General features: G+C 44.0%; 1 protein-coding gene across 3 annotated transcripts; it reads right to left on the bottom strand.

Moving 5' to 3' along the window:
• Positions 1-239: 239 nt before the first annotated feature.
• Positions 240-27,563, bottom strand: LOC110503211 (cholinesterase). 3 transcript variants are annotated; one of them, XM_036961742.1, is made up of 10 exons: positions 27,469-27,563; positions 23,699-24,024; positions 11,866-12,124; positions 11,630-11,762; positions 11,200-11,538; positions 10,775-11,085; positions 9,013-9,222; positions 8,194-8,351; positions 6,211-6,254; positions 309-409 (listed from the first exon to the last, which is right to left on the bottom strand). In XM_036961742.1, exons 2-9 carry the CDS (start codon positions 24,006-24,008, stop codon positions 6,247-6,249), a joined length of 1,728 nt encoding a protein of 575 aa, XP_036817637.1. In that variant the 5' UTR covers positions 24,009-24,024; positions 27,469-27,563; the 3' UTR covers positions 309-409; positions 6,211-6,246. The 3 variants fall into 3 exon arrangements, with proteins under 3 accessions (XP_021437255.2, XP_036817636.1, XP_036817637.1); XM_021581580.2 differs by lacking the exon at positions 6,211-6,254 and having other exon boundaries at positions 240-409; XM_036961741.1 differs by lacking the exons at positions 6,211-6,254; positions 27,469-27,563 and adding an exon at positions 24,796-24,914 and having other exon boundaries at positions 240-409.
• Positions 27,564-27,875: the final 312 nt, after the last annotated feature.

Below are 27,875 nucleotides of genomic sequence, written 5' to 3'. Positions count from 1 at the left end.
TTCACCCCACCAAACACACAGAAACATAACATCGTCAGATACACAAAGCAAGAAACATGTTCAATTGAAAGGACAAGAACACATACCAAAGTACAAACAGATATAGCAGTGATCAGTGAAAAGGCCTGGCATTACATTCAGAAACAAATGATGGTTGTGAACGTTTCTTTACGCGACAAAATGTATTGTCTCGTTGAAAAGCAAAGGATCATTTTTAAGTTAGTCTTGATGGGTTGAGGGGTTCAGTCAAAGGTGTAGGGCTCCAAGGGCCTCTGGTCACAGTCCTGCTGCTTCTGACCCTTTGGGCTGCTCAGGCTGTGGTCAGAGTAGTAATTCTTCCACTCCAACATGTACGACATCCAACGATGGAAGTGATTCCTCCACTGCTGTTCTAACTCATCTACGCTCACTGACAGAGAGACAGAGGGAGAAGGAGGGAAGGGCGAAGGAGAGAGAGACAGAGGGAGAAGGAGGGAAGGGCGAACGAGAGAGAGACAGAGGGAGAAGGAGGGATGGGCGAATGAGAGAGAGACAGAGGGAGAAGGAGGGAAGGGCGAAGGAGAGAGAGACAGAGGGAGAAGGAGGGAAGAGCAATAGAGAGAGAGACAGAGAGGTGAGCATGATTTAGATTGCCTGAGAAGGGGCTGTAAAGTTAAGTGTTTCCAACATTCAAACACTTTCCAACTCAGCATAACTGAAAATCTCAGAATCCGAGTGAGAAATGAGACTTGACATTCAGCTCATCCTCAAAATCAAACTTCCCTTCAGATATCTACTCCTACGATCCCTCTATACTTTAGCTATAGCTGATCCCATGTGATTCTACTGCCTTGAGAACAGACTGATCCCATGTGATTCTACTGGCATTAGACCAGACTGATCCCATGTGATTCTACTGCCATTAGAACAGACGGATCCCATGTGATTCTACTGGCATTAGAACAGACTGATCCCATGTGATTCTACTGCCATTAGAACAGACTGATCCCATGTGATTCTACTGCCATTAGAACAGACGGATCCCATGTGATTCTACTGGCATTAGAACAGACTGATCCCATGTGATTCTACTGCCATTAGAACAGACTGATCCCATGTGATTCTACTGCCATTAGAACAGACGGATCCCATGTGATTCTACTGCCTTGAGAACAGACTGATCCCATGTGATTCTACTGCCATGAGAACAGACTGATCCCATGTGATTCTACTGCCATGAGAACAGACTGATCCCATGTGATTCTACTGGCATTAGAACAGACTGATCCCATGTGATTCTACTGCCTTGAGAACAGACTGATCCCATGTGATTCTACTGCCTTGAGAACAGACTGATCCCATGTGATTCTACTGCCTTGAGAACAGACTGATCCCATGTGATTCTACTGCCATGAGAACAGACTGATCCCATGTGATTCTACTGCCATGAGAACAGACTGATCCCATGTGATTCTACTGGCATTAGAACAGACTGATCCCATGTGATTCTACTGCCTTGAGAACAGACTGATCCCATGTGATTCTACTGCCTTGAGAACAGACTGATCCCATGTGATTCTACTGCCTTGAGAACAGACTGATCCCATGTGATTCTACTGCCTTATTACCAGTCAAAAGTTTGGACACAACTACTCATTCAACGGTTTCTCTTTATTTTTACTATTTTCTATGTTGTAGAATTAGCTCCAGATGAGGATCTGTTAGAAAAGGAGGAACTAATTTGAGCATGTTTTATTATGTTTATAACTATATAAGTGGCCTAGCAGTAGTGATTAACGTGTTATGGGTTAGATGGAGTGAGCTATGTGAAAATGTATTGACGGCCGGAGGCAAAGTACATAGGGGGCCTGTCTCTATAATAGTGCTATTACCACAGATTGTGAACTATTGCCCTATAACAGTGTTTTATAGCTTCACTGTTTTATATCATAATATTTGTCTCTCTCTATGTTTTGAATCATAATATTCACTTGAGTATGAATTGGTCGCTTATTCTCAAATAGCTCTTTGTGAATGAGTCCGGATAATTAACAATAGACTGAGGCAAGGTGCAAGGACGTATACTCCCTACTGATAAAGAAGGCCAGGAAATGTGTGGAGGAGTACCAAAGGCCCTGGACTCAGGTGAAAACACCCCCGACTTATCCACAGAGATACATTGTACAGTTGAAGTCGGAAGTTTACATACACCTTAGTCAAATACACAAGTAAAAATCAGTTTTTCACAATTCCTGACACAATGAATTATCAGTTATCAGTGAAAAGAAGGTGAATATTAGTGTGCACAGTGTGATTATAGGTCAGAGGCCTTACGTCTCACCGGTTCAAAACATACACATCAACAGAGAATATGAATCATGTTTATCCTGTTCACGTATAAGTCATTTCAAAGTGTATATAATGTTGAACAGGATTTACTATTAAAAAAGGAGGGACTGTTATGGTTCTAGTTTAAAATATACTTATTCACGTTACCATACTAGAACTTATGGATTGCTTTACACGTATATAAGGAATCTACACTTGAAGTTGGAAGTTTACATACACCTTAGCCAAATCAATTTATTAAACCCAGTTTTTTTCACAATTCCTGACATTTAATCCAAGTAAAAAATCCTTGTTTTAGGTCAGTTAGGATCACCGCTTTATTTTAAGAATGTGAAACGTCAGAATAATAGCAGAGAGAATTACAGTGCCTTGCGAAAGTATTCGCCCCCCTTGAACTTTGCGACCTTTTGCCACATTTCAGGCTTCAAACATAAAGATATAAAACTGTATTTTTTTGTGAAGAATCAACAACAAGTGGGACACAATCATGAAGTGGAACGACATTTATTGGATATTTAAAACTTTTTTAACAAATCAAAAACTGAAAAATTGGGCGTGCAAAATTATTCAGCCCCCTTAAGTTAATACTTTGTAGCGCCACCTTTTGCTGCGATTACAGCTGTAAATCGCTTGGGGTATGTCTCTATCAGTTTTGCACATCGAGAGACTGAAATTTTTTCCCATTCCTCCTTGCAAAACAGCTCGAGCTCAGTGAGGTTGGATGGAGAGCATTTGTGAACAGCAGTTTTCAGTTCTTTCCACAGATTCTCGATTGGATTCAGGTCTGGACTTTGACTTGGCCATTCTAACACCTGGATATGTTTATTTTTGAACCATTCCATTGTAGATTTTGCTTTATGTTTTGGATCATTGTCTTGTTGGAAGACAAATCTCCGTCCCAGTCTCAGGCCTTTTGCAGACTCCATCAGGTTTTCTTCCAGAATGGTCCTGTATTTGGCTCCATCCATCTTCCCATCAATTTTAACCATCTTCCCTGTCCCTGCTGAAGAAAAGCAGGCCCAAACCATGATGCTGCCACCACCATGTTTGACAGTGGGGATGGTGTGTTCAGCTGTGTTGCTTTTACGCCAAACATAACATTTTGCATTGTTGCCAAAAAGTTCAATTTTGGTTTCATCTGACCAGAGCACCTTCTTCCACATGTTTGGTGTGTCTCCCAGGTGGCTTGTGGCAAACTTTAAACAACACTTTTTATGGATATCTTTAAGAAATGGCTTTCTTCTTGCCACTCTTCCATAAAGGCCAGATTTGTGCAATATATGACTGATTGTTGTCCTATGGACAGAGTCTCCCACCTCAGCTGTAGATCTCTGCAGTTCATCCAGAGTGATCATGGGCCTCTTGGCTGCATCTCTGATCAGTCTTCTCCTTGTGTGAGCTGAAAGTTTAGAGGGACGGCCAGGTCTTGGTAGATTTACAGTGGTCTGATACTCCTTCCATTTCAATATTATCGCTTGCACAGTGCTCCTTGGGATGTTTAAAGCTTGGGAAATCTTTTTGTATCCAAATCCGGCTTTAAACTTCTGCACAACAGTATCTCGGACCTGCCTGGTGTGTTCCTTGTTCTTCATGATGCTCTCTGCGCTTTTAACGGACCTCTGAGACTATCACAGTGCAGGTGCATTTATACGGAGACTTGATTACACACAGGTGGATTGTATTTATCATCATTAGTCATTTAGGTCAACATTGGATCATTCAGAGATCCTCACTGAACTTCTGGAGAGAGTTTGCTGCACTGAAAGTAAAGGGTCTGAAAAATTTTGCACGCCCAATTTTTCAGTTTTTGATTTGTTAAAAAAGTTTGAAATATCCAATAAATGTCGTTCCACTTCATGATTGTGTCCCACTTGTTGTTGATTCTTCACAAAAAAATACAGTTTTATATCTTTATGTTTGAAGCCTGAAATGTGGCAAAAGGTCGCAAAGTTCAAGGGGGCCGAATACTTTCGCAAGGCACTGTATTTATTTAAGCTTTAATTTCTTTCATCACATTCCCAGTGGGACAGGAGTTTACATACACTCAATTAGTATTTGGTTGCATTGCCTTTTAATTGTTTAATATGGGTCAAACGTTTCAGGGAGCCTTCCACAAGCTTCCTTGATACAGTGATACAGTGAATTTTAAGTGAAATAATCTGTCTGTAAACAATTGTTGGAAAAATGTATTGCGTCATGAACAAAGTAGATGTCCTAACTGACTTGCCAAAACTATAGTTTGTTAACAAGAAATGTGTGGAGTGGTTGAAAAACGAGTTTTATTGACTCCAACCTAAGTGTATGTAAACTTCCGACTTCAACTGTAGATGTTGGGGTCAATGGAGGGTGGATAGGAACTAGGTGTATGGAACGTACAGAAAGTTAACATTCTGTCAAAACATGTTATTTTTATATCTCATGGCTCGTATGTATGAGGGCAACAGTCTGGTCAACTCCGCTTGGTAGGAGGGTATACACATATATACTTGTGTAAATATGTCTTTGTCTTTGCAGCTGTATGACCCAGAGGGTAAATAAACTTGGTTTGAGCTTTTTATCGTTGTCCGTGAGTTTTACTCTCTTCGTTCAGAACCTAACACATGGAAACAGACTGATCTTTTTGATTCTACTGCCATTGAGCAGACTGATCCCTGTGATTATACTGCCATGGAAACAGATTGATCCCTGTGATTCTACTGCCATGGAAACAGACTGATCTTTGTGATTATACTGCCATGGAAACATACTGATCTTTGTGATTATACTGCCATGGAAACAGATTGATCCCTGTGATTCTACTGCCATGGAAACAGATTGATCCCTGTGATTATACTGCCATGGAAACATACTGATCTTTGTGATTATACTGCCATGGAAACAGATTGATCCCTGTGATTCTACTGCCATGGAAACAGATTGATCCCTGTGATTCTACTGCCATGGAAACAGACTGATCCTTGTGATGCTACTGTCATGGAAACAGACTGATCCTTGTGACTGTACTGTGTGACGGCCCTGAATTTGTCTGAACCGTCTCAGTGGTTCTCCTTCCAATAGGGCGCTTCCCCTTTAATTCCCAATTAAATAGCCTGCATCAGCTGCGCAAAAGTGGGGTTGTGAATAAGGATGTGTTCAACCCTCAGTTCCAAAGTGTCTTTACTCCGTTTGTTTTGTTGTATTTAAAAGTGTGGTTTGTAGCCTTGTCTCAAGTTTAACCAGGATCAGATCCACTCATTGCTTCCTTTGGACTGCACATCTCAGTTGGTCTCCGCTGGTTCTTCATGGCCTTTCTCCTCAGTTGGCGGATTCGATTGTCTGACGGACCGACTAACAACTTTTTTGCATACGGTATTTCATTTGTTTTAGTGTGATGTGTACCGTGATGATTTATGTGGTCATTTTTAGTTGAAGACGTATTGATATTTGATAATATTCATGGCTGTGTGGTAAAATACTTTGATATTTTGATTGTATGATTGAGACTGGGTTTACATGACACTTTTATGAACGGACAAACATTGCGTGACTTAGGTCACTTGAGTTCCCCGATCATTTATGGTGCTAATACAACCCACGCAAAATAACACATTTCTTTTGAAGTTTTTTCCAATGTTTCAAGGGTTTATGAAAAGTGTATGTACATCCTGACTTTTACTTGAGTCCTTTGTATTGGTGTAGACTTGACGGACCAGACAGGACTCATTCCCTCACAAACCAAAACGAGAAATCAATATTAACTCTGGTAGGCACCACCTACCTGTCACACCTAGAAACAATAACCTCAAGTCAAAACCTTTACAACTGCCATGGAAAAAGACTGATCCCTGTGATTCTAGTGGTTCTAATTAAAGAACAACTAGAATCTTGTTAAAGAACACTTACCATGTCACGTTACCAGACCTAAAGAACACTCATCGCCTAGCAACCTAAAGAGAGAAAGAGTGAGAGGGAGACCGAGAGAGCAAGCGAGAGCGAGAGTTGTTAGAATGTTTTTTTTATTAGTAAAGGGACAGCTAATGAGGGAAGTTAATGATTGGGAATCGACTCCATACACATTATTCCAATAAAACACGTATTAATGCCAAAATTGTGTTTTTGCCTTTGACCTTTGCAAAAATATTTGCTTCTTGCTTTTCCCAATATGCGGTCATTTCCAAAGTTCTTTATCATTCACATTGTTCACTGTGTTCCACTTTGTTCATGCTTTGCTATATCTTTTGAATGCAATGCCCATCCCCAACTAATAGACTTAGGACAAAGCCAACCTTCACAACTAATAGACTTAGGACAAAGCCAACCTTCACAACTAATAGACTTAGGACAAAGCCAACCTTCACAACTAATAGACTTTGGACAAAGCCAACCGTAAATAACACTGCAAATGAGAATGGCAACAACATTGTTTTGGCATCAACCACCTCTGAACATCAGGAGGTGTGTGTGTGTGTGTGTGTGTGTGGGTGTGTGTGTGTGTGTGTGTGTGTGTGTGTGTGTGTGTGTGTGTGTCTGCAACCAATTATGACAGAGAAAAAGTTTTTTGTGCCATTCTGTGCAACGAAGCAAAACAAATGGTGGAATCTGTGCACAGGAATCAGACTAGATCTCAGCGTCAAAATCAATCACGCTTTCCCAAATCACAAAGGCCGGGGTCTCCAATGTCCTGCTCCAATCAAATACACACACACACACACACACACACACACACACACACACACACACACACACACACACACACACACACACACACACACACACACACACACCAGACAGGAGTCCTCAACCTTGTAGAATGGATCTATACATATCTTTGTATCTCAATGTGTGTTTGTGTGTTTGTCAGCTTTGTGCTGTGCAGAGACAAACCACACACACACACACACACACACACCAGACAGGAGTCCTCAACCTTGTAGAATGGATCTATACATATCTTTGTATCTCAATGTGTGTTTGTGTGTTTGTCAGCTTTGTGCTGTGCAGAGACAAACCACACACACACACACACACACACACACACACACACACACACACACACTCACACACACACACACACACACACACACACACACACACACACACACACACACACACACCAGACAGGAGTCCTCAACCTCGTAGAATGGATCTATACATATCTTTGTATCTCAATGTGTATTTGTGTGTTTGTCAGCTTTGTGCTGTGCAGAGGCAAACCACAAAACACACACACACACACACACACACACACACACACACACACACACATTTAGAAAACTCTGCCTCACTCCAAAGGCCTTCCATTTAGAAAACAACCTCATATCTACACAATACTGTAGTCTTTCAAAAAGCCTACACAATAAAATAAGGCAAGTGAATCTAAAAGGTTTCCTAAATAAAACAATTCCGATGAGTTATCTTTGACTAAGTAGTTTAATAACAAAATGATCTTGACCTGAAAATTCCCTCATGGGTTGCACCTCATACACATGCACACCCACGTCATGAGTTTCAAACCGGGGAGGCCACGGATTATGTTTGTATAGTGAGCCCGATGTGTGTGTCTAATACATGAAGTGCAGTGGAGAGAGAGTGTTATTCACCCTCCACAGTTGGAGCTCTCTGAAATGGAGACTGAACCGACTCGCACTCAGGCCTCCAGCATTTTTGGAGAGGAGGGGGAGCTGGAGCCTGGGCCAACCCAGCCATGGTGCACCTCCACAGGCTAGTTAGGGCACCAGAGGCACCTGGAGGGACCTGATGCAGCATCACTCAATCTTTGGACCGCTATGTGCAAGGTTGATGTGCAATAGAATAAAGAATATTTTTGAGGTGCGGCCTCACACGGCCGTCACACTTGCGCAAGTTTGTGCCTGTTTGTGTTCTCACCAGTGACGTCCTGCAGTTTGGGGAGGAAGTTGTTCCAGAACTGGCATTGATGAGCGGCAAGCCTCTTTTGTGTGTGTGGAGGGGATGAGTTTAGGGTGATGTATTCCTGTTGGTCCACGGTGAAAAGTGGCCAATCACCTTCCTCTATGCTTGGGTTCCTGCCAGGGAAAACACAACAACAAACCAATTAGGTATGTAAGTAAACCATGAGAGTCATTTTACACAGACTTAAACCTTGTTTGACTTAAAATAATGATATGATCTTACATGCATGATCGCTTTGACGTCTCACCTGGTCCCTGCATTCTCTATATAATATCTATATGAATTCTCACCTGGTCCCTGCATTCTCTACAGAATATCTATATGAATTCTCACCAGGTCCTAGCCATGTCTATATGAGGTCTATCTCATATATGAGGTCTATCTCATATATGAGGTCTATCTCATATATGAGGTCTATCTCATATATGAGGTCTATCTCATATATGAGGTCTATCTCATATATGAGGTCTATCTCATATATGAGGTCTATCTCATATATGAGGTCTATCTCATATATGAGGTCTACATCATATTTGAGGTCTATCTCATATATGAGGTCTTTCTCATTGGGGAAGCAGGTAGCATAGTGGTTAGAGCGTTGGAAAAGTAACCGGAAGGTTGCAAGATCGAATCCCTAAGCTGACAAGGTAAAAATACGATGTTCTGCCCCTGAACAATGCAGTTAACCTACTGTTCCTAGACTGTCATTGTAAATAACAATTTGTTCTTAATTAACTGACTTGCCTAGTTAAATAAAGGTAAAATAAATCTCACCCGGTCCTAGCCATGTTGGCCCAGTACTTCATCATCCTCCTGCTCATGACCACTTCCTCCTCCAGGTATCCCAGGGTTCTGTTCAGCGGCATTCCAAAGAAAAACTCAATCTCATAGCCATGCATCACGCCCATCCATGCTGGCCAGGGATTGGTGGAGGAGTGGTGATCAAACAGGAAGAGGCGGGCCTTACCCCCATGTTCTGTGTACCTGGGGGCAGGTATGGTAATGATTGGAGCAGAAGGGGCCAGATACTACCTAGATATCTCAACATTGCATGTAAGTATTTGTGCAAACATTAGAGCTGGGCTCTCCAACCATGTTCCTAGAGCGTTCACCTTTTTTGGGATAGGGGGCAGCATTCGGAATTTGGATGAAAGCGTGCCCAAAGTAAACTGCCTGCTACTCAGGTCTACAAGCTAGGATATGCATATAATTGGTAGATGTGGATAGAAAACACTCTAACGTTTAAAACACTGTTAAAATAATGTCTGTGTGTATAACGGAACGTATATGGCACCTGAGGCACCTGAGGAAAATCCATCAAGGAAGTGCTATTATTTTGAAATGGTTGTTTTCCATTGAACGCCTATTCACCATACAACAACTTATGATGCACTTCATGATCCCAATGGCTTCCACTACATGTGGCCAGTCTTTAGGCATTGTTTCAGGCTTTTATTCTGAAAAATGAGGGAGAAACATTACTTTCCCAGAGAGGAAAGGACAGGGAAAATTTCCAGACCTGACTCCTGCGCGTGACCGGGAGTGCACCGTTCTTGTTTTTCCTTTTCTATTGACGAAGCTATTGTCCGGTTGAAATATGATCGATTATTTATGACAAAAACAACCTGAAGATTGATTATAAACATCGTTTGACATGTCATGGTACTTTTTAGATTTTTCATCTGCCTGCTGTGACTGCGCTTTGTTCCAATGGATTACTGAACAAAACGCACCAACAAAACGGAGGTTTTGGACATACAGTGCCTTGCGAAAGTATTCGGCCCCCTTGAACTTTGCGACCTTTTGCCACATTTCAGGCTTCAAACATAAAGGTATAAAACTGTATTTTTTTGTGAAGAATCAACAACAAGTGGGACACAATCATGAAGTGGAACGACATTTATTGGATATTTCAAACTTTTTTAACAAATCAAAAACTGAACAATTGGGAGGTATGTTGGATATAAAATAATCTTTATGGAACAAAAATAACATTTATTATGTAACTGCGAGTCTCGTGAGTGCAAACATCCGAAGATCATTAAAGGTAAGCAATTCATTATATTGCTTTTCTGACTTTCGTGACCAATCTACTTTGCTGCTAGCTGTTTGTAATGTTTTGTCTGCTGAGAGAGATGTCCTAACATAAACGCTTGGATAGCTTTTGCTGTAAAGCTTTTTTGAAATCTGACATGTCGGGTGGATTAACAACAAACTAAGCTGTGTTTTGTTATATTGCATGAAAAATAAATATTTTTAGTAATATAATTTGAATTTGGCGCTCTGCAATTCAGCGGATGTTGACGAAAATGATCCCGCTAACGGGATGGGCGCGCAAAGAAGTTAACATCCTGTACGTTTCAAGCGAACCCTAATCTAATGCACTTGATTCTAATAATTACCTGGTTGATGAACTGAAGCAGGTTAGTTACAACTGGGATTGGATTTAAAACCTACAAGTGGGTAGCTCTCAAGGAACAGGAATGAACATCCCTGCATTAGAGCTCTGTGGAACTCTATAATATGTTTTCCTTACCTCTGGGCAAACTCCAGCACAGGGCAGTTAAAATCGTGGTCTCCCAACATTCGCCCAAGCAAATCACGATTCTTCATCCCACTATTCTCATCCGTCCAATCAGTGTACTGGAAGATGGCTGTCTCCCTCGTGACATCACTGAATCCCGGCAACACTAGGTCCACCCCTTTCAGGAAGTTCTCCCTGCTGATCAGGCTCTGGCTAGTGATGTCATATCCTGGCGCCCCGTAAACCAGGAAGTAGGTCCCCTCATCTTGGTTCAAACCAATCAGCACCTCTGTCTTCAGGAAGTGTCCCGTCCGGAGCAGAACCTAAAGGACGAGATAAAGAGACATTATGACATTATGGAAATATATACGGGATTCAACTGCTTGTTTTTTCAGTGCCTTTGGGCCCAAAACAAGCAACCATAAATTCATACACACCTCTGGCATGTCTGGTAGGAAGTTTTGGTCGACAGAGGGGGTGAATGGTAATGCTAGGATTGTGGGGAGAGAGAGGACGTTGTACTGCTGCTTGATGATATCCTCTGGATGGGCTCTCTGTAGACACTGCTCCAGGACAGCCAGAGGTGCCAGGGGACAACCCAGCAGCCTACCCAGGGACAGGGACCTGTTCCAGGCCTGCTGTTGAGTCATGACAGCCCATGGAGTGTTAGGGGAACCACTCTGTAGTATTGCCCTGTTGAACAGACCATGGCTGCCAGGGGAGAGGAGATGGAGACCCACAGACGCAGAGCCAGCACTTTCCCCAAACAACGTCACCTGACAACAACATAAAAACAGAGAATAACTAAACATGGTAAAACAAAGAATAACAACAGCAAAAAGAGGAAAAGGAAAAAAGCTGAGCAACCTTTGAAGGGTCTCCGCCGAAGGCAGCAATGTTATTGGCTACCCAGTACAGAGCCAAGCGCTGGTCCAGCATTCCAGCGTTACCACGGACACTCTCGCTCTCAGGAAGAGACAGGAAACCCAATGGACCGAGCCTGTGTCCAATCAAAACAAACGTTATTATCGGTGTATTTTTAAAACATGAAAACATGAAGCTCAAATAGGTTCTTTAGTTTAATTATATTGTGCCAGATCAACCTGTAGTTCATAGACACCACCACGACGCCTTCTGATTGGCTAAGGAATTGTCCGTCATACAGGTCTAGGGAGGCGGTGCCTGTAGTGAACCCGCCTCCGTATATCCACACCATGACAGGAGCTAATGAGGAACCAGGGGAGGAGCTCTTGGAACGTTTAGGGTGTGTCTTAAACAAAGGGGGAGGAGTCCATATGTTTAGGTAGAGACAGTCTTCACTCATCTTGGTGTTGGGGTTCCACATCTCAGCTCCACGGAACCCTGGGAGCAAGGAAGTCAGAGTCAAGTACTTGTAGTTAATAATGACTTAATTACAAAACAACATTGGGTATGTTTACGTTGTAATGCACATTTTTAATTGTCGATGTGGGTAAATCACTTTGCGCTAAGTGAAGAGGAATTGTGCATTCCTAGAAGTAGCATACTCTACTACATAGTGTGATGCCTGTGGCCAATTTTACATGGAGTCACGAACTTGGATGTGGGATTGTGAATGGGGAGAGCATCAGTGAAGGTATGCGAAGGAGACACCTGTCCAACCAAAGATGACATGGACCCACCCTGACCAGACCTACACTGATGACTGCCTGGGGGAACACACCACATTCACAAATCTGAACACGACAACACACTGAATTTCAGTAAGTCAATTTACAACCCAATAAATTTCAGCAAGTCAATTTAAATGAATTTGTAGTGAAAGTAAAAGTAGTGACAAGGATCCTAAATCCCAGAGAGTGGACATGGCAGGGCTAGTGAGAGCCCCGTTGACAGTACTGTTTGTAGGCATTCGATAAATGTCTATGTAGCCTGAGAGCTATGGGTAGTGAAAATAGGCATAAGATAAATGTCTATATAGCCTGAGAGCTACGGGTAGTGAAAATAGAGAAGTGAAAGTTGAATAGTGAACAGTGGGGTGTTGAACATGTATGAGAGAATAAGGGTGAATGACTAACCCTTTTGACAGGAAAAATAGTGGATCCTGTGGATTGCTATCTCTTAGGATGTAAATTATAAGATGATTAACCAATAAAATGTGCGTGAAGCAAACAGTGAATATCCAATGTAGATTGGTTAAACTGGAGTTATCAAAGGTCGTAATTCTATTTTTATTTGTTATTTTTATTTAACATGTTTTTTGGGGGGATGCATTAATCATGATGTGAGTAGTGTCCAAAGGGGGAATTACTAGTCCCCTAGGGCACTTTGGTAAATATGCAAATAGATTTTCCTCACTGTAAAAACTGAAAAAAAATGTATGTTGGTAATAGTTGACAGTTACTTCATTTACCAGTCCCCTGGGGCCCGTTGGTAAAAATTCTAATTGATTTTCCTCACATGCCTGCCTGTAAAAAGGAAAAAGATATGTTGGTAATGGTTGACATGATGGATTGAAGTTTTACCCGCCTAGAGTGATGGATGTGTATTGCTGTTGTTATTTTGTTTTGTTTTCATTGTTTTGTTTAATTTTCTTTGTTTTTGTCTTGCTTCAAAAACAAATCTCAATACCAAATCTGTCTGCTGGATGTTTGGTATTTCTCCCAAAGATTCGCCCTGTAACTCCCTGACCCTTTAACTCTGCGGTGAGGTCGCCAATATGATAAGGGAGTATAAGCACATTTGCAAAAATGGTTTAAATGGTGTGTTGTTATTCTTTTTGACATTTGTCTTAGAAATCTGTATTATAATTTGTCTGTGTTTCTTGAATCAGAAATGCCCTACACTAAACGTTATTCTGTTCTGTCCTCTCTCAAGGTTATGGCGAAGGTGTCCACAGATGGTATCTAGATGCATGGAAGGGATAATTCAGCTGGGAACAGTGTGAACTTCACCCCCTCTGACCGCCTGAAGTAATGGATAAAAATTATTTTCACTATGGCCCTGTGTTTCACCACTTCTACTGTGAGACCTGAGTCCGAACCAGCAACCTGTACACATCATCAAGTTGAAGCTATCAACTGCCTTTTCTCAAAAGCCTTTTCTCTCAGGAGTGCGACATGAGTCGTTGTGGAGTGAGCATGGAGAGAGATCTCTCACAAACTTCTCTCATGCTGCTGGTGTACTGGTAGGAGGATGGACAAGACATAATGGGACCGTAAAGGACAAAGGCGGCTCAGGTGAGAGATTCGTGTGCTTGGGAAAATGGGACATTATGAAGGGCCATCCACTTTGAACATTGATGCCATTGGGAAGGCGAACTGTAAAGCTGTCTGAAGAAGAAAAAGTGAATGAAGAATGAGTACCGTGAGGGAGAAGAATGAGTACTGTGAGGGAGAAGAATGAGTACTGTGAGGGAGAAGAATGAGTACTGTGAGGGAGAAGAATGAGTACCGTGAGGGAGAAGAATGAGTACCGTGAGGGAGAAGAATGAGCACCGTGAGGGAGTGACAAACTGTACCCTTCATTTATTTAGGCTTGTCTAAAATTGTTTATTTGGTGTATCAGGTTGATTGTGGGGGCATGAACCCGGTGAGGTTTACAGTAATTTAGACTAAGAGTGCGTTGAGTACCAATCTGTCATTAGCACAAATGGTGGCCGTGATGAGAAAATGTAATGCTAGAAATATAAGATGAATATACTGTATATCAATATAAATGCACACTCTGCCAGTATCGGTGTGTGCTAAGTTGAGGGGCTTATATTGTTGTGATAGAACCAACGTGAAGCACTAAGGACTGTCATTCTAAATTTGGGTTGGATAATTTATCAACAGGTCAAATTATGACCCGGAAAGTCGAGAAGGAGAGACAGAGAGCTGACCCTAAACTGTGAGTAGACCACAACGTGAGGGGAGGGTACACTGCTCATCCTGCAGGTGGCTTCTGAAACAAATTCAATATTTGTTCAAATCCAGTGAGTCTAGGTAGGGTTCCTCCCAGGGAAACCTTATCTTTTTGTGTATTCCGATAGGGAGGTGATCAGAAATCCCACTGGATTGTAGCTTGGGCTATCCATTATTGGGATGTTGAGAGTAGGAGCTTTGTGGTCCTTGCCCAATCTCATTACCATTCTTATCAATATTGGTGTGAAACTGTGTACTCTATTTTCCCTGTGAAAGTCAATAGGGTTTCTAGGTCGTGTGAAACATGTAGGTGATCATGTGAGGGCTCCCAAGTGGCACAGCAGTTTAAGGTGTGTCACTACAGACCCTGGTTTGGTCCCGGGCTGTATCACAACTAGTCGTGATCGGGAGTCCCATAGGGCGGAGCACAATTGGCCCAGCGTCGTCCAAGTTAGGGGAGGGTTTGGCCGGAGTAGGCAGTCATTGACTGACTTGCCTAGTTAAATAAAAGTAAAAAAAATATATATTGTAAATGTATATACAGTTGAAGTCGGAAGATTAAATACACTTTATCCAAAAACATTTAAACTCAATTCCTGAGATTTAATTCCAGTAAAAAATCCCTGTCATTTGGTCAGTTAGTATCACCACTTTATTTGAAGGATGTGAAATGTCAGAATAATGATTTATTTCAGCCTTTATTTCTTTCATCACATTCCTAGTGGGTCAGAAGTTTACATACACTCAATTAGTATTTGGTAGCATTGCCTTTAAATTGTTTAAGCCATATTGCCACAACTCTGGAAGTATGCTTGAGGTCAATGTCCATTTGGAAGTCCTATTTGCGACCAAGCTTTAACTTCCTGACTGATGTCTTGAGATGTTGCTTCAATATATCCACATAATTTTCCGTCCTAATGATGCCATCTATTTTGTGAAGTGCATCAGTCCCTCCTGCAGCAAAACATCCCCACAACATGATGCTGCCACCCTCGTGCTTCACGGTTGGGATGGTGTTCCTCGGCTTGCAAGCCTCCCCCTTTTTCCTCCAAACACAACGATGGTCATTATGGCCAAGCAGTTCTATTTTTGTTTCTACAGACCAGAGGACGTTTCTCCAAAAAGTACGATCTTTGTCCCCACGTACAGTTGCAAACCTTAGTCTGGCTTTATTTTGGAGGTTTTCAGGTTATGTCGACATAGGATGCGTTTTACTGTCGATATAGATAATTTTGTACCTGTTTTCTTCCAGAATCTTCACAAGATCCTTTGCTGTTGTTCTGCGATTGATTTGCACTTTTCGTGTTTGGAAATTGCCCCCAAGGATGAACCAGATTTGTGGAAGTCTACATTTTTATTCTGAGGTTTTGGCTGATTTCGAATGATTTCCCCATGATGTCAAGCAACGAGGCACTGACTTTGAAGGTAGTCCTTGAAATACATCCACAGGTACACTTCCATTTGACACAAATTATGTCAATGAACCTATCAGAAGCATCCAAAGCCATGGCATCATTTGTTGAATTTTCCAAGCTGTTTAAAGGCACAGTCAACATTGTGTATGTACATTTCTGACCCACTGGAATTGTGATGCGGTGAATTATAAGTAAAATAGTCTGTCTGTAAACAATTGTTGGAAAAATTCCTTGTGTCATGCACAAAGTAGATGTCCTAACCTACTTGCCAAACTATAGTTTGTTAACAAGAAATTTGTGGAGGGGTTGAAAAACGAGTTTTAATGAATCCAACCTATGTGTATGTAAACTTCGGACTTCAACCGTATATATTCTAGATGAGGGACTGTTGGAATCAGACTGATTGAATTGAACACGTTTTAGTATGTTTATAACTATTTAAGTGGCTTAGCTGAAGTAATTAATGTATTATGGGTTAGATGGAATGTGTTATGTGCAAATTGTCTGCACCCTGGAGACTTAGTGGTGGAAAAGACTACAGAAGGAAGAGCTGGAAGGATTGGAGAGGATCATACCAGGTTTTGCTGGTTTTGCTGACCACCTCGGTTGTGGTGAAAGTAGCAGAGAGAGACACCTGAATCCACGGGTCCCACTGTAGGAGAGTTCCAACCCCAGACGGGGAAGATGGCCCCGGGACTGCGTTGCACCGTTTTCTTTTCTGTCTGTCTGTGTCTGTGTGTCTTAGCAGCAATGACTCTCAGCTTCTCTATTGGTCAGATGCCAGAAGAACACATTCCACAAACCGATGATGATGAAATGAGAAGGACTTAGCCTGGGCAAGAGAGCCTAGTGATGGAAAAAGGTTTCGGGGAAAACTACACATTAGAGAATTGTCTTCTTATTTGTTCGTCTTTTTTTTACTGATACAAACCTGTCTTGTGTGACTTAGTCATAAGTCTTGGCGTACAGATCGGTGCCGTTTGGGTGCAACTGCAGCATGTGACATCCTGTTCCCACAATCTGCAGGAACTTAGCTGTGTGGAAACTTGCAGGAAAGAACAGATCACATTTTGCACTATGTTCCACCCCTGTTTCCACACATCTGCTAACTGCCACGTAAAAAAAAGAGGTTGTAGTTTTTCATGAAAACTGAGAGCCAAACCTCTTCGTTGGACTCCAGCGATTGTTAGCCGCTCCATATTTGCAAATCTTATAATAAAGTTGTTGTTTGAAGAATCTATAGTGTCTCTTCTCTTTACGGTTTGAATTTCCGTGACAAGGTCTTGATTCAAAGGGACCGACGCCGGCCCGGAGTAGTGGCCCAGAAGTAGATGGTCATCGTAGAAGAAGGTCCCGAGCCTAAGGAACCTATGCAGACGTGGAGTATAGGCCCAGAAGTTAGAAGCAGCAGAGGAGGGCATTGAAGGACCCCCCCCCCCCTCATCCCAACAACAGCCAAATGTATTTCTGAGTAGAGCCAACTTGGTGGCTAAAGCAACAGTTGGTGAAAGGTCATGTTGGGTCTGTGGGTTTGCTCCTCAAGGGGTAAACAAGGGAGTTTCATGTATGGGGTCACACTGGGAGTGAATCACACCCTAAGTGTGATGTCATTCCTGCCCTTTATCATCTATCCCCAAAAGAGACCAGACGACATGACATTTTAAAGCCCTCAAACTCTGTGATGTTTTTCACGTCCTGATAATAGTAGTAATCTCCCTATCCCTACTGTGGGTTTTCTTGTGGCCACCTGGTGTATTATAGGTAAAGGATGTGTGGGACAAACTGCCTGACTGTCCATAGTCTCCTCGTTTGGAGGGTGGATCATGCAACTGTGTCTAGCCACTGTTTTAGTCACTGTACTGACTCTGTTTCTTGTTCTCATGCTAAAATGTTGCTGCAATATGTGTTTAAAACTGGTAACGAATCCAAGACCAAATGTAATGTTAAATGTTGCCATGACCCATGGCCAGAATGCAAGTTGTGAAGGATTAGCTGAGCTACAGTTTTCTGCTAAAGACAGTGATGTCTGACCTTTACCCAGCGGCCAGTTGGGCTCCAACCCCTCACCCTTCAGCTCTGGGAGAAGAATCCCTTCTTTAAATTATTGTATCTAATCATTAGCATAAACTGGCAAGTTAGAACTGTATATGATTTGCGAGGGGTTGGAGGTTTTAAACTCTGTCTCACAACCGATGACACAAGGAGGAATTCGTGGACTACGGGATATTATGCCTTTAGAACTTGCTACATTTAAAATGTATTAAAAAATTGTTCATGGATTTAAAAACAAGGGAGAAGTATAATGATACTTTTTATGTCATGTATTGTCATGTTGTGTCTTGTTTGTCCTTTCCCTTCACCCTGTCTCCCTCTGCTGGTCGTTATTAGGTTACCTTTTCTCCCCCTCTTTCCCCCAGCTGTTCCTTGTCTCCTCCTAACTACCTCGTCACCCCTTTTCCCACCTGTTCCCTTTTTCCCTCTGATTAGTCCTCTATATCTCTCTCTGTTTTTGTTCCTGTCTTTGTCGGATTCTTGTTTGTGTTTTTCATGCCTGAACCAGACTATCGTCATGTTTGCTGCAACCTTGTCCTGTCCTGTCGGAATCTGCCGGTCCATCTGAGCCTACCTATGTTTTGTTATTAAAGAAGCTCTGTTTACGTTAATTCGCTTTTGGGTCCTCATTCACGCACCGTAACAGAAGAATCCGACCAAGAATGGACCCAGCGACTTCGGATCCTCTCCACTCAGCCGTCGAGATCCAGGGAGCAATGCTAGGCAGACACGAGCAGGAATTGTCTGCTGCTCGACATGCCGTTGAGACCCTGGCCACCCAAGTCTCCAACCTCACAGAACAGGTTCACCATCTCCGCCTCGATCCACCGGCCACTTCCAGGGCTTTCGAATCTCCGGAGCCCAGAATCAATAACCCGCCGTGTTACTCTGGGGAGCCCACTGAATGCCGCTCGTTCCTCACCCAGTGTGATATTGTGTTTTCTCTCCAGCCCAACACTTACTCCAGGAGCACTGCTCGTGTCGCCTACGTCATATCTCTCCTTACTGGACGGGCTCGTGAGTGGGGCACGGCAATCTGGGAGGCAAGGGCTGAGTGTACTAACCAGTATCAGGACTTTAAGGAGGAGATGATACGGGTTTTTGATCGATCTGTTTTTGGGGAGGAGGCTTCCAGGGCCCTGTCTTCCCTATGTCAAGGTAATCGATCCATAACAGACTACTCTATTGAGTTTCGCACTCTTGCTGCCTCCAGTGGCTGGAACGAGCCGGCTTTGCTCGCTCGTTTTCTGGAGGGTCTCCGCGCAGAGGTAAAGGATGAGATTCTCTCCCGGGAGGTTCCTTCCAGCGTGGATTCCTTGATTGAACTCGCTATTCGCATTGAGCGACGGGTTGATCTTCGTCACCGAGCTCGTGGAAAGGAGCTCGCTTTCTCCGTTGCCCCCCTCTCCGCATCACTACCATCTTCCTCTGCCGGCTCGGGTGCTGAGCCTATGCAGCTGGGAGGTATCCGCATCTCGACTAAGGAGAGGGAACGGAGAATCACCAACCGCCTCTGTCTCTATTGCGGTTCTGCTGGTCATTTTGTCACTTCATGTCCAGTAAAAGCCAGAGCTCATCAGTAAGCGGAGGGCTACTGGTGAGCGCTACTACTCCTGTCTCTCCTTCAAGATCCTGCACTACCTTGTCGGTCCATCTACGCTGGACCGGTTCGTCAGCTTCCTGCAGTGCCTTAATAGACTCTGGGGCGGAGGGCTGTTTTATGGACGAGACCTGGGCTCGGGAACATGACATTCCTCTCAGACAGTTAAGGGAGTCCACGGCCTTGTTCGCCCTGGATGGTAGTCCTCTCCCCAGGATTCAGCGTGAGACGCTACCTTTAACCCTCACTGTTTCTGGTAATCATAGCGAAACCATTTCTTTTTTAATTTTTCGTTCACCTTTTACACCTGTTGTTTTGGGCCATCCCTGGCTAGTTTGTCATAATCCTTCCATTAATTGGTCTAGTAATTCTATCCTCTCCTGGAACGTCTCTTGTCATGTGAAATGTTTAATGTCTGCTATCCCTCCTGTTTCCTCTGTCTCTTCTTCACAGGAGGAGCCTGGTGATTTGACAGGGGTGCCGGAGGAATATCACGATCTGCGCACGGTGTTCAGTCGGTCCAGGGCCACCTCTCTTCCTCCACACCGGTCGTATGATTGTAGTATTGATCTCCTTCCGGGAACCACTCCCCCCCGGGGTAGACTATACTCTCTGTCGGCTCCCGAACGTAAGGCTCTCGAAGATTATTTGTCTGTAGCTCTTGCCGCCGGTACCATAGTCCCCTCCTCCTCTCCCGCCGGAGCGGGGTTTTTTTTTGTTAAGAAGAAGGACGGGTCCCTGCGCCCCTGCATAGATTATCGAGGGCTGAATGACATAACAGTGAAGAATCGTTATCCGCTTCCTCTTATGTCTTCAGCCTTCGAGATCCTGCAGGGAGCCAGGTTTTTCACTAAGTTGGACCTTCGTAACGCTTACCATCTCGTGCGCATCAGGGAGGGGGACGAGTGGAAGACGGCGTTTAACACTCCGTTAGGGCACTTTGAATACCGGGTTCTTCCTTTCGGCCTCGCTAACGCTCCAGCTGTCTTTCAGGCATTAGTCAATGATGTCCTGAGAGACATGCTGAACATCTTTGTTTTCGTTTACCTTGACGATATCCTGATTTTTTCACCGTCACTCCAGATTCATGTTCAGCACGTTCGACGTGTCCTCAAGCGCCTTTTAGAGAATTGTCTTTTTGTGAAGGCTAAGAAGTGCTCTTTTCATGCCTCCTCCGTCACATTTCTCGGTTCTGTTATTTCCGCTGAAGGCATTAAGATGGATCCCGCTAAGGTCCAAGCTGTCATTGATTGGCCCGTCCCTAAGTCATGCGTCGAGCTGCAGCGCTTTCTCGGCTTCGCGAACTTCTATCGTCGTTTCATCCGTAATTTCGGTCAGGTGGCAGCTCCTCTCACAGCCCTTACTTCTGTCAAGACGTGCTTTAAGTGGTCCGTTTCCGCCCAGGGAGCTTTTGATCTCCTCAAGAATCGTTTTACATCCGCACCTATCCTTGTTACACCTGACGTCACTAGACAGTTCGTTGTCGAGGTTGACGCGTCAGAGGTGGGCGTGGGAGCCATTCTTTCTCAGCGCTCCCTCTCTGACGACAAGGTCCACCCTTGCGCGTATTTTTCTCATCGCCTGTCGCCGTCGGAACGTAACTATGATGTGGGAAACCGCGAACTGCTCGCCATCCGCTTAGCCCTAGGCGAATGGCGACAGTGGTTGGAGGGGGCGACCGTTCCTTTTGTCGTTTGGACTGACCATAGGAACCTTGAGTACATCCGTTCTGCCAAACGACTTAATGCGCGTCAGGCGCGCTGGGCGCTGTTTTTCGCTCGTTTCGAGTTCGTGATTTCTTATCGTCCGGGCTCTAAGAACACCAAGCCTGATGCTTTATCTCGTCTCTTCAGTTCTTCAGTAGCCTCCACTGACCCCGAGGGGATTCTCCCTGAGGGGCGTGTTGTCGGGTTGACTGTCTGGGGAATTGAGAGGCAGGTAAAGCAAGCACTCACTCAAACTCCGTCGCCGCGCGCTTGTCCTAGGAACCTTCTTTTCGTTCCCGTTCCTACTCGTCTGGCCGTTCTTCAGTGGGCTCACTCTGCCAAGTTAGCCGGCCATCCTGGCGTTCGGGGTACGCTTGCTTCCATTCGCCAGCGTTTTTGGTGGCCCACCCGGGAGCATGACACGCGTCGCTTCGTGGCTGCTTGTTCGGTCTGCGCGCAGACTAAGTCCGGTAACTCCCCTCCTGCCGGCCGTCTCAGGCCGCTTCCCATTCCCTCTCGACCGTGGTCTCACATCGCCTTAGATTTTGTCACCGGACTGCCTTCGTCAGCGGGGAAGACTGTTATTCTTACGGTTGTCGACAGGTTCTCTAAGGCGGCTCATTTTATTCCCCTTGCTAAGCTTCCTTCTGCTAAAGAGACGGCACAAATCATCATCGAGAATGTTTTCAGAATTCATGGCCTTCCGTCAGACGTCGTTTCGGACAGAGGTCCGCAATTCACGTCTCAATTTTGGAGGGAGTTTTGCCGTTTGATTGGGGCTTCCGTCAGTCTCTCTTCCGGCTTTCACCCCCAGTCTAACGGTCAAGCAGAACGGGCCAATCAGACTATTGGTCGCATCTTACGCAGTCTTTCTTTTCGCAACCCTGCGTCTTGGTCAGAACAGCTCCCCTGGGCAGAATACGCCCACAACTCGCTTCCTTCGTCTGCGACCGGGCTATCTCCTTTTCAGAGTAGCCTCGGGTACCAGCCTCCGCTGTTCTCATCTCAGTTCGCCGAGTCCAGCGTCCCCTCCGCTCAGGCTTTTGTCCAACGTTGCGAGCGCACCTGGAAGAGGGTCAGGTCTGCACTTTGCCGTTATAGGGCGCAGACTGTGAGAGATGCTAATAAGCGTAGAACTAAGAGTCCTAGATATTGTCGCGGTCAGAGAGTTTGGCTCTCCACTCAGAACCTTCCCCTTAAGACCGCTTCTCGCAAGTTGACCCCGCGGTTCATTGGTCCGTTCCGTATTTCTCGGATCATTAATCCTGTCGCAGTGCGACTTCTTCTTCCGCGATATCTTCGTCGCGTCCACCCGGTCTTCCATGTCTCCTGTGTCAAGCCCGTTCTTCGCGCCCCCGCTCGTCTTCCCCCCCCCCCATCCTTGTCGAGGGCGCACCCATCTACTGGGTCCGTAGGATTTTGGACATGCGTCCTCGGGGCCGTGGTCATCAGTACCTAGTAAATTGGGAGGGGTACGGTCCTGAGGAGAGGAGTTGGGTTCCCTCTCGGGACGTGCTGGACCGTGCGCTGATCGATGATTTCCTCCGTTGCCGCCAGGTTTCCTCCTCGAGTGCGCCAGGAGGCGCTCGGTGAGTGGGGGGGTACTGTCATGTATTGTCATGTTGTGTCTTGTTTCTGTCCTTTCCCTTCACCCTGTCTCCCTCTGCTGGTCGTTATTAGGTTACCTTTTCTCCCCCTCTTTCCCCCAGCTGTTCCTTGTCTCCTCCTAACTACCTCGTCACCCCTTTTCCCACCTGTTCCCTTTTTCCCTCTGATTAGTCCTCTATATCTCTCTCTGTTTTTGTTCCTGTCTTTGTCGGATTCTTGTTTGTGTTTTTCATGCCTGAACCAGACTATCGTCATGTTTGCTGCAACCTTGTCCTGTCCTGTCGGAATCTGCCGGTCCATCTGAGCCTACCTATGTTTTGTTATTAAAGAAGCTCTGTTTACGTTAATTCTCTTTTGGGTCCTCATTCACGCACCGTAACATTTTAATTGTATGTGTCCACATAGTATGTGACTAACCTTGTGAAACTGTGTGAAACTGCCTTATTATAACGTCCTGTTATTCACTCTGAGCTCAGAAAAAAATTATCTTGGTTTGACTTTGACTCAGATCCTTATTTGATAATATCCACGACAACATGCATAGTAATAATTTTATTTTAAACTGATTATGGCCGTAGCCAGATTATGCAATAGTAATGTAAACAAGTTACTCTAGTTATCTTAAATCGGCATAAGGTCCAATGGTAATCGTTTTGATATCAAATCCCTACCAGGAAATAATGTATCCTGGGGTTGGAGGCAGGAGTTGGGGTAGCGTGTGGCGTGTAGTACCCCTGTCCACCCATCTGCAGGCTGAGGAGGGCGAAAACGCAGTTCCCCAACGGGGGGGTTCCCATAGGGAATTCCCAGGAATGCCCTGACATATCCACCACCTGGCACGGGAAGCCGAGTGCCCCGGACTCTGCCACGGTTCGTGGCGACAATGACGTCATCGATAAGGTCATCAACCTGAGTCGTTGTGGCCGGAAGAATGTGGAACAGCAGGAGTGAGAGGGTGATGTGTGTGTGAGTGGTCACCATGGTAACACGTTCAGGTCTGGAGAGGTGAAAACAGACAGAAGGATGTGGAGGTCAACAGAAATATACACAGTCACAATGGAAATATACACAGTCACAACGGAAATACACACAGTCACAATGGAAATGTACACAGTCACAACGGAAATATACACAGTCACAACAGAAATATACACAGTCACAATGGAAATATACACAGTCACAATGGAAATATACACAGTCACAACAGAAATATACACAGTCACAACAGAAATATACACAGTCACAACGGAAATACACACAGTCACAATGGAAATACACACAGTCACAATGGAAATATACACAGTCACAACGGAAATACACACAGTCACAACAGAAATATACACAGTCACAATGGAAATACACACAGTCACAACAGAAATATACACAGTTACAACAGAAATATACACAGTCACAATGGAAATACACACAGTCACAACAGAAATATACACAGCCACAACGGAAATATACACAGTCACAACGGAAATACACACAGTCACAATGGAAATATACACAGTCACAATGGAAATATACACAGTCACAATGGAAATATACACAGTCACAACGGAAATACACACAGTCACAACGGAAATACACACAGTCACAATGGAAATATACACAGTCACAACGGAAATAGACACAGTCACAACGGAAATACACACAGTTACAACGGAAATACACACAGTCACAACAGAAATATACACAGTCACAACGGAAATACACACAGTCACAACAGAAGTATACACAGTCACACAAACACACAAACACACACTGTCACTCAGTAATAACAGGAGATGATTGATATAGTTGCATATCCATTAAATTGTTGAAGCATTCAAGATTTTCCAAAGATAGTCAACGGCTTCAACAAGCACTGAACAACTAGGGCAGAGGGAGTGGAGAGAGAAGGAGGGAGGGAGTGAGGGAGGCCAACAGCTATTAATGACACCATGAATTCAGCTGATATCAGGATAAGAGTGTGTGAGGGCGTGCACAGTGAGAGGGGGGGACGATCAAATATGTTCCTCTGACTCATTCAACACTAGACAGCCGTGCACACACACCCACCACATTTGCCTTTCTCTTCTCTTGCCACAGATTACTCAGCTGAAAGGGCCAAACATATTAATGTCTAAAATTAGAGAGGGTGATTGCTTGTTGTGATAGTGGATAAATCCTGGATTAATCAGGTCTACACTGACCAGACAGATTGTTACAGAAGTCTAACATGACCTTAGAGGCTGAATGAATAGAACTGGCAGGCAGGATATCTATACCACATCTACCTCTCCTCATGGACTTTAAATAAAACACAACCTAGATGGCTGCTGTATCTGTGGAAATAGCTTACCTGTGCAGTTGAAATACACTATACATACACAAAAGTATGTGGACACCCCTTCAAATTAGTGGGTTTGGCTATTTCAGCCACACAAGTTGCTGACACGTGTATAAAATCAAGTTTACAGATATGCAATCTCCGTTGACAAACATTGGCAGTAGAATGGCCTTACTGAAAAGCCCAGTGACTTTCAACGTGACACCGCCATAGGATGCCACCTTTCCAACAAGTCAGTTTGTCAAATTTCTGCCCAGTTAGAGCTTCAACTCTAGGTGCTTTTATTGTGAAGTGGAAACATCTAGGAGCAACAACGGCTCAGCCACGAATTGAAACGGGTTTCCATGGCCGAGCAGCTGCACAGAAGCCTGAGATCATCATGCGCAATGTCAAGCGTCGGCTGGAGTGGTGTAAAGCTCACCGCCATTGGACTCTGGAGCAGTGGAAACGCGTTCTCTGGAGTGATGAATCATGCTTCACCATCTGCCAGTCAGACGGACAAATATGTGTTTGGTGGATGCCAGGAGAACGCTACCTTCCCCAATGCATAGAGCCATCTGTAAAGTTTGGTGGATGAGGAATAATGATTGTGGACAGTTTTTCATGGTCCGGGCTAGGATCTTTAGTTCCAGTGAAGGGAAATGTTAACGCTACAGCATACAATGACATTCTAGACAATTCTGTGCTTCCAACTTCGTATCAACAGTTTGGGGAGGGTCCTTTCCTGAATTGGACCACTGACTGCGAGCCAGGCCTACACACACACACACACACACACACACACACACACACACACACACACACACACACACACACACACACACACACACACACACACACACACACACACACACACGCACACGCATGTACACACACACACGCACACAAACACACACGCATACACCCACCTGAAAAAACACACTAGTATTCAACCACTTTCCCTTGTCTAAAGAAAGACAAAAGACTTCTGACGGTGTCTGGTGAAAGAATGGGTTGCAACAACAGCCAATCATAGCTAACGCATGAGACCAAATTTCACCATTACCAAGTAGCACACAGAGAAATAGACATATGCAAGCAGACAGGCACGCTCACATAGGCTGCACACACTCACGCACACACACCTAGCTCTGAGGTTAGAGTGTTGGGACAGTAACCAAAAGGTCACTGGTTTGAATACCGGAGCCGACAAGGTGAAAAATCTGTCGCAGTGCCCTTGAGCAAAGCACTTAACCCTAATTGGCCTGCTGGTGCCTCGGTGGGAATATGCAATAAACACTTCCATTACACACAGGCAAATATAAGAAACTCCCAAATTATAATTTTCACTCACACACACACAAACACACACACACACACACACACACACACACACACACACACACACACACACAAACAGTCTATGTAACAAGCTAGCTAGCTAAATGTCAGACACACCCCAGGGGTATTCTGCCACATTGTTACAGTGAATAATGACATTTGAAGAACCTATCTGTGCTGTGGTTTGAGGAGAAAGATACAACAGAAGAAATGGTGGGCGGAGATTCTCCCTCGTGCTGCTGTGCCCCACTGACACCTCCACTGGTTGAACGGAAGACAACCTCACAAGAGGTTACAACAACAGGCAGAAAACGGTGGTAAGAATTCTGTTGTTGAGAAAGTGTTTGGTCAGTCCCTCTTTTAACTATTTTAAAAATGAACAAGAGGTCCTTGGGGTGTTTGAGAGGGATGGGGATCGGATTTAAAGCAAACAAAAGCTCCCTGTCAAGCCATTCCTTGTGTCACAATAAAAAAACACACCGTTTGTTGGTCTCCTTCCCTATAAACTTCACTCTTCCATGCCTCTTATAATAATACTTCACTTGAAGCATATTAACACAATTAAAAGCATCTGTGTGCTGCATGCATACATCTTATTCATAAGAAGCACCTTCTCATCTGGCAAGTTGACAAAACATTCATTCCTATGCAGCAAGGTTCTGTAGCAGGACAGAGGACTTGTGGATTGAAAGGGACACTTGGCCAATTGAACAGTACAAGAGACACACAGCATAGGTTACTTAAAAACAACACAATGAAGGCTACACGGCACAAACCAGCACTCACCCTCTCTGATTTCTTCTCTCTTCAGTGATCCTGCTGAGAGATATTTGAGGCGGTAGTGGTGTATATCGTGGCCAATGGTTTTCCAATGTAAAACAGTAACGTCAGAAAAGTGAAAATGGTCCGTCTTTCGTTTTTCCTGGGGTTTTTCAAAAACGAAAAATGACTGGATTTTTGTTATCTCGTTTTTTTTCAGGAAACAGAATAACAAATTGAGTTTCTTAAAATATTTTAAAATAAAGAAATTGTTGGTTTTTGTTATTATTATTATTTTTTTGCATATTAAAAGCAACAACTTGAAATTTTGATTGTCATAAGTCGGTGAGGTTAAATGTGACATGTCTTTCAATGGCCAAATGCACAGCAAACTTATTTTTGCTCATCAACTATTTATTAATTAATCTGTTATT

This window comes from Oncorhynchus mykiss, chromosome 24 (assembly GCF_013265735.2).
Source record: "Oncorhynchus mykiss isolate Arlee chromosome 24, USDA_OmykA_1.1, whole genome shotgun sequence".
In the NCBI taxonomy this organism is placed as follows: Eukaryota; Metazoa; Chordata; class Actinopteri; order Salmoniformes; family Salmonidae; genus Oncorhynchus; species Oncorhynchus mykiss.
This window is presented reverse-complemented; position numbering and strand designations above follow the sequence as displayed.

Bases quoted from the DNA above. Each gene is read 5' to 3' on its own strand.
- LOC110503211 (XM_021581580.2), bottom strand. From the start codon at position 24,008: ATGGTGACCACTCACACACACATCACCCTCTCACTCCTGCTGTTCCAC. The intron at 9,223-10,774 runs GTAAGGAAAACA...ACCTGCCCCCAG, and splicing joins GTGCTGGAGTTTGCCCAGAG to GTACACAGAACATGGGGGTA. The intron at 410-8,193 runs GTGAGAACACAA...TCTCTCTGTCAG, and splicing joins CAAACTGCAGGACGTCACTG to TGAGCGTAGATGAGTTAGAA.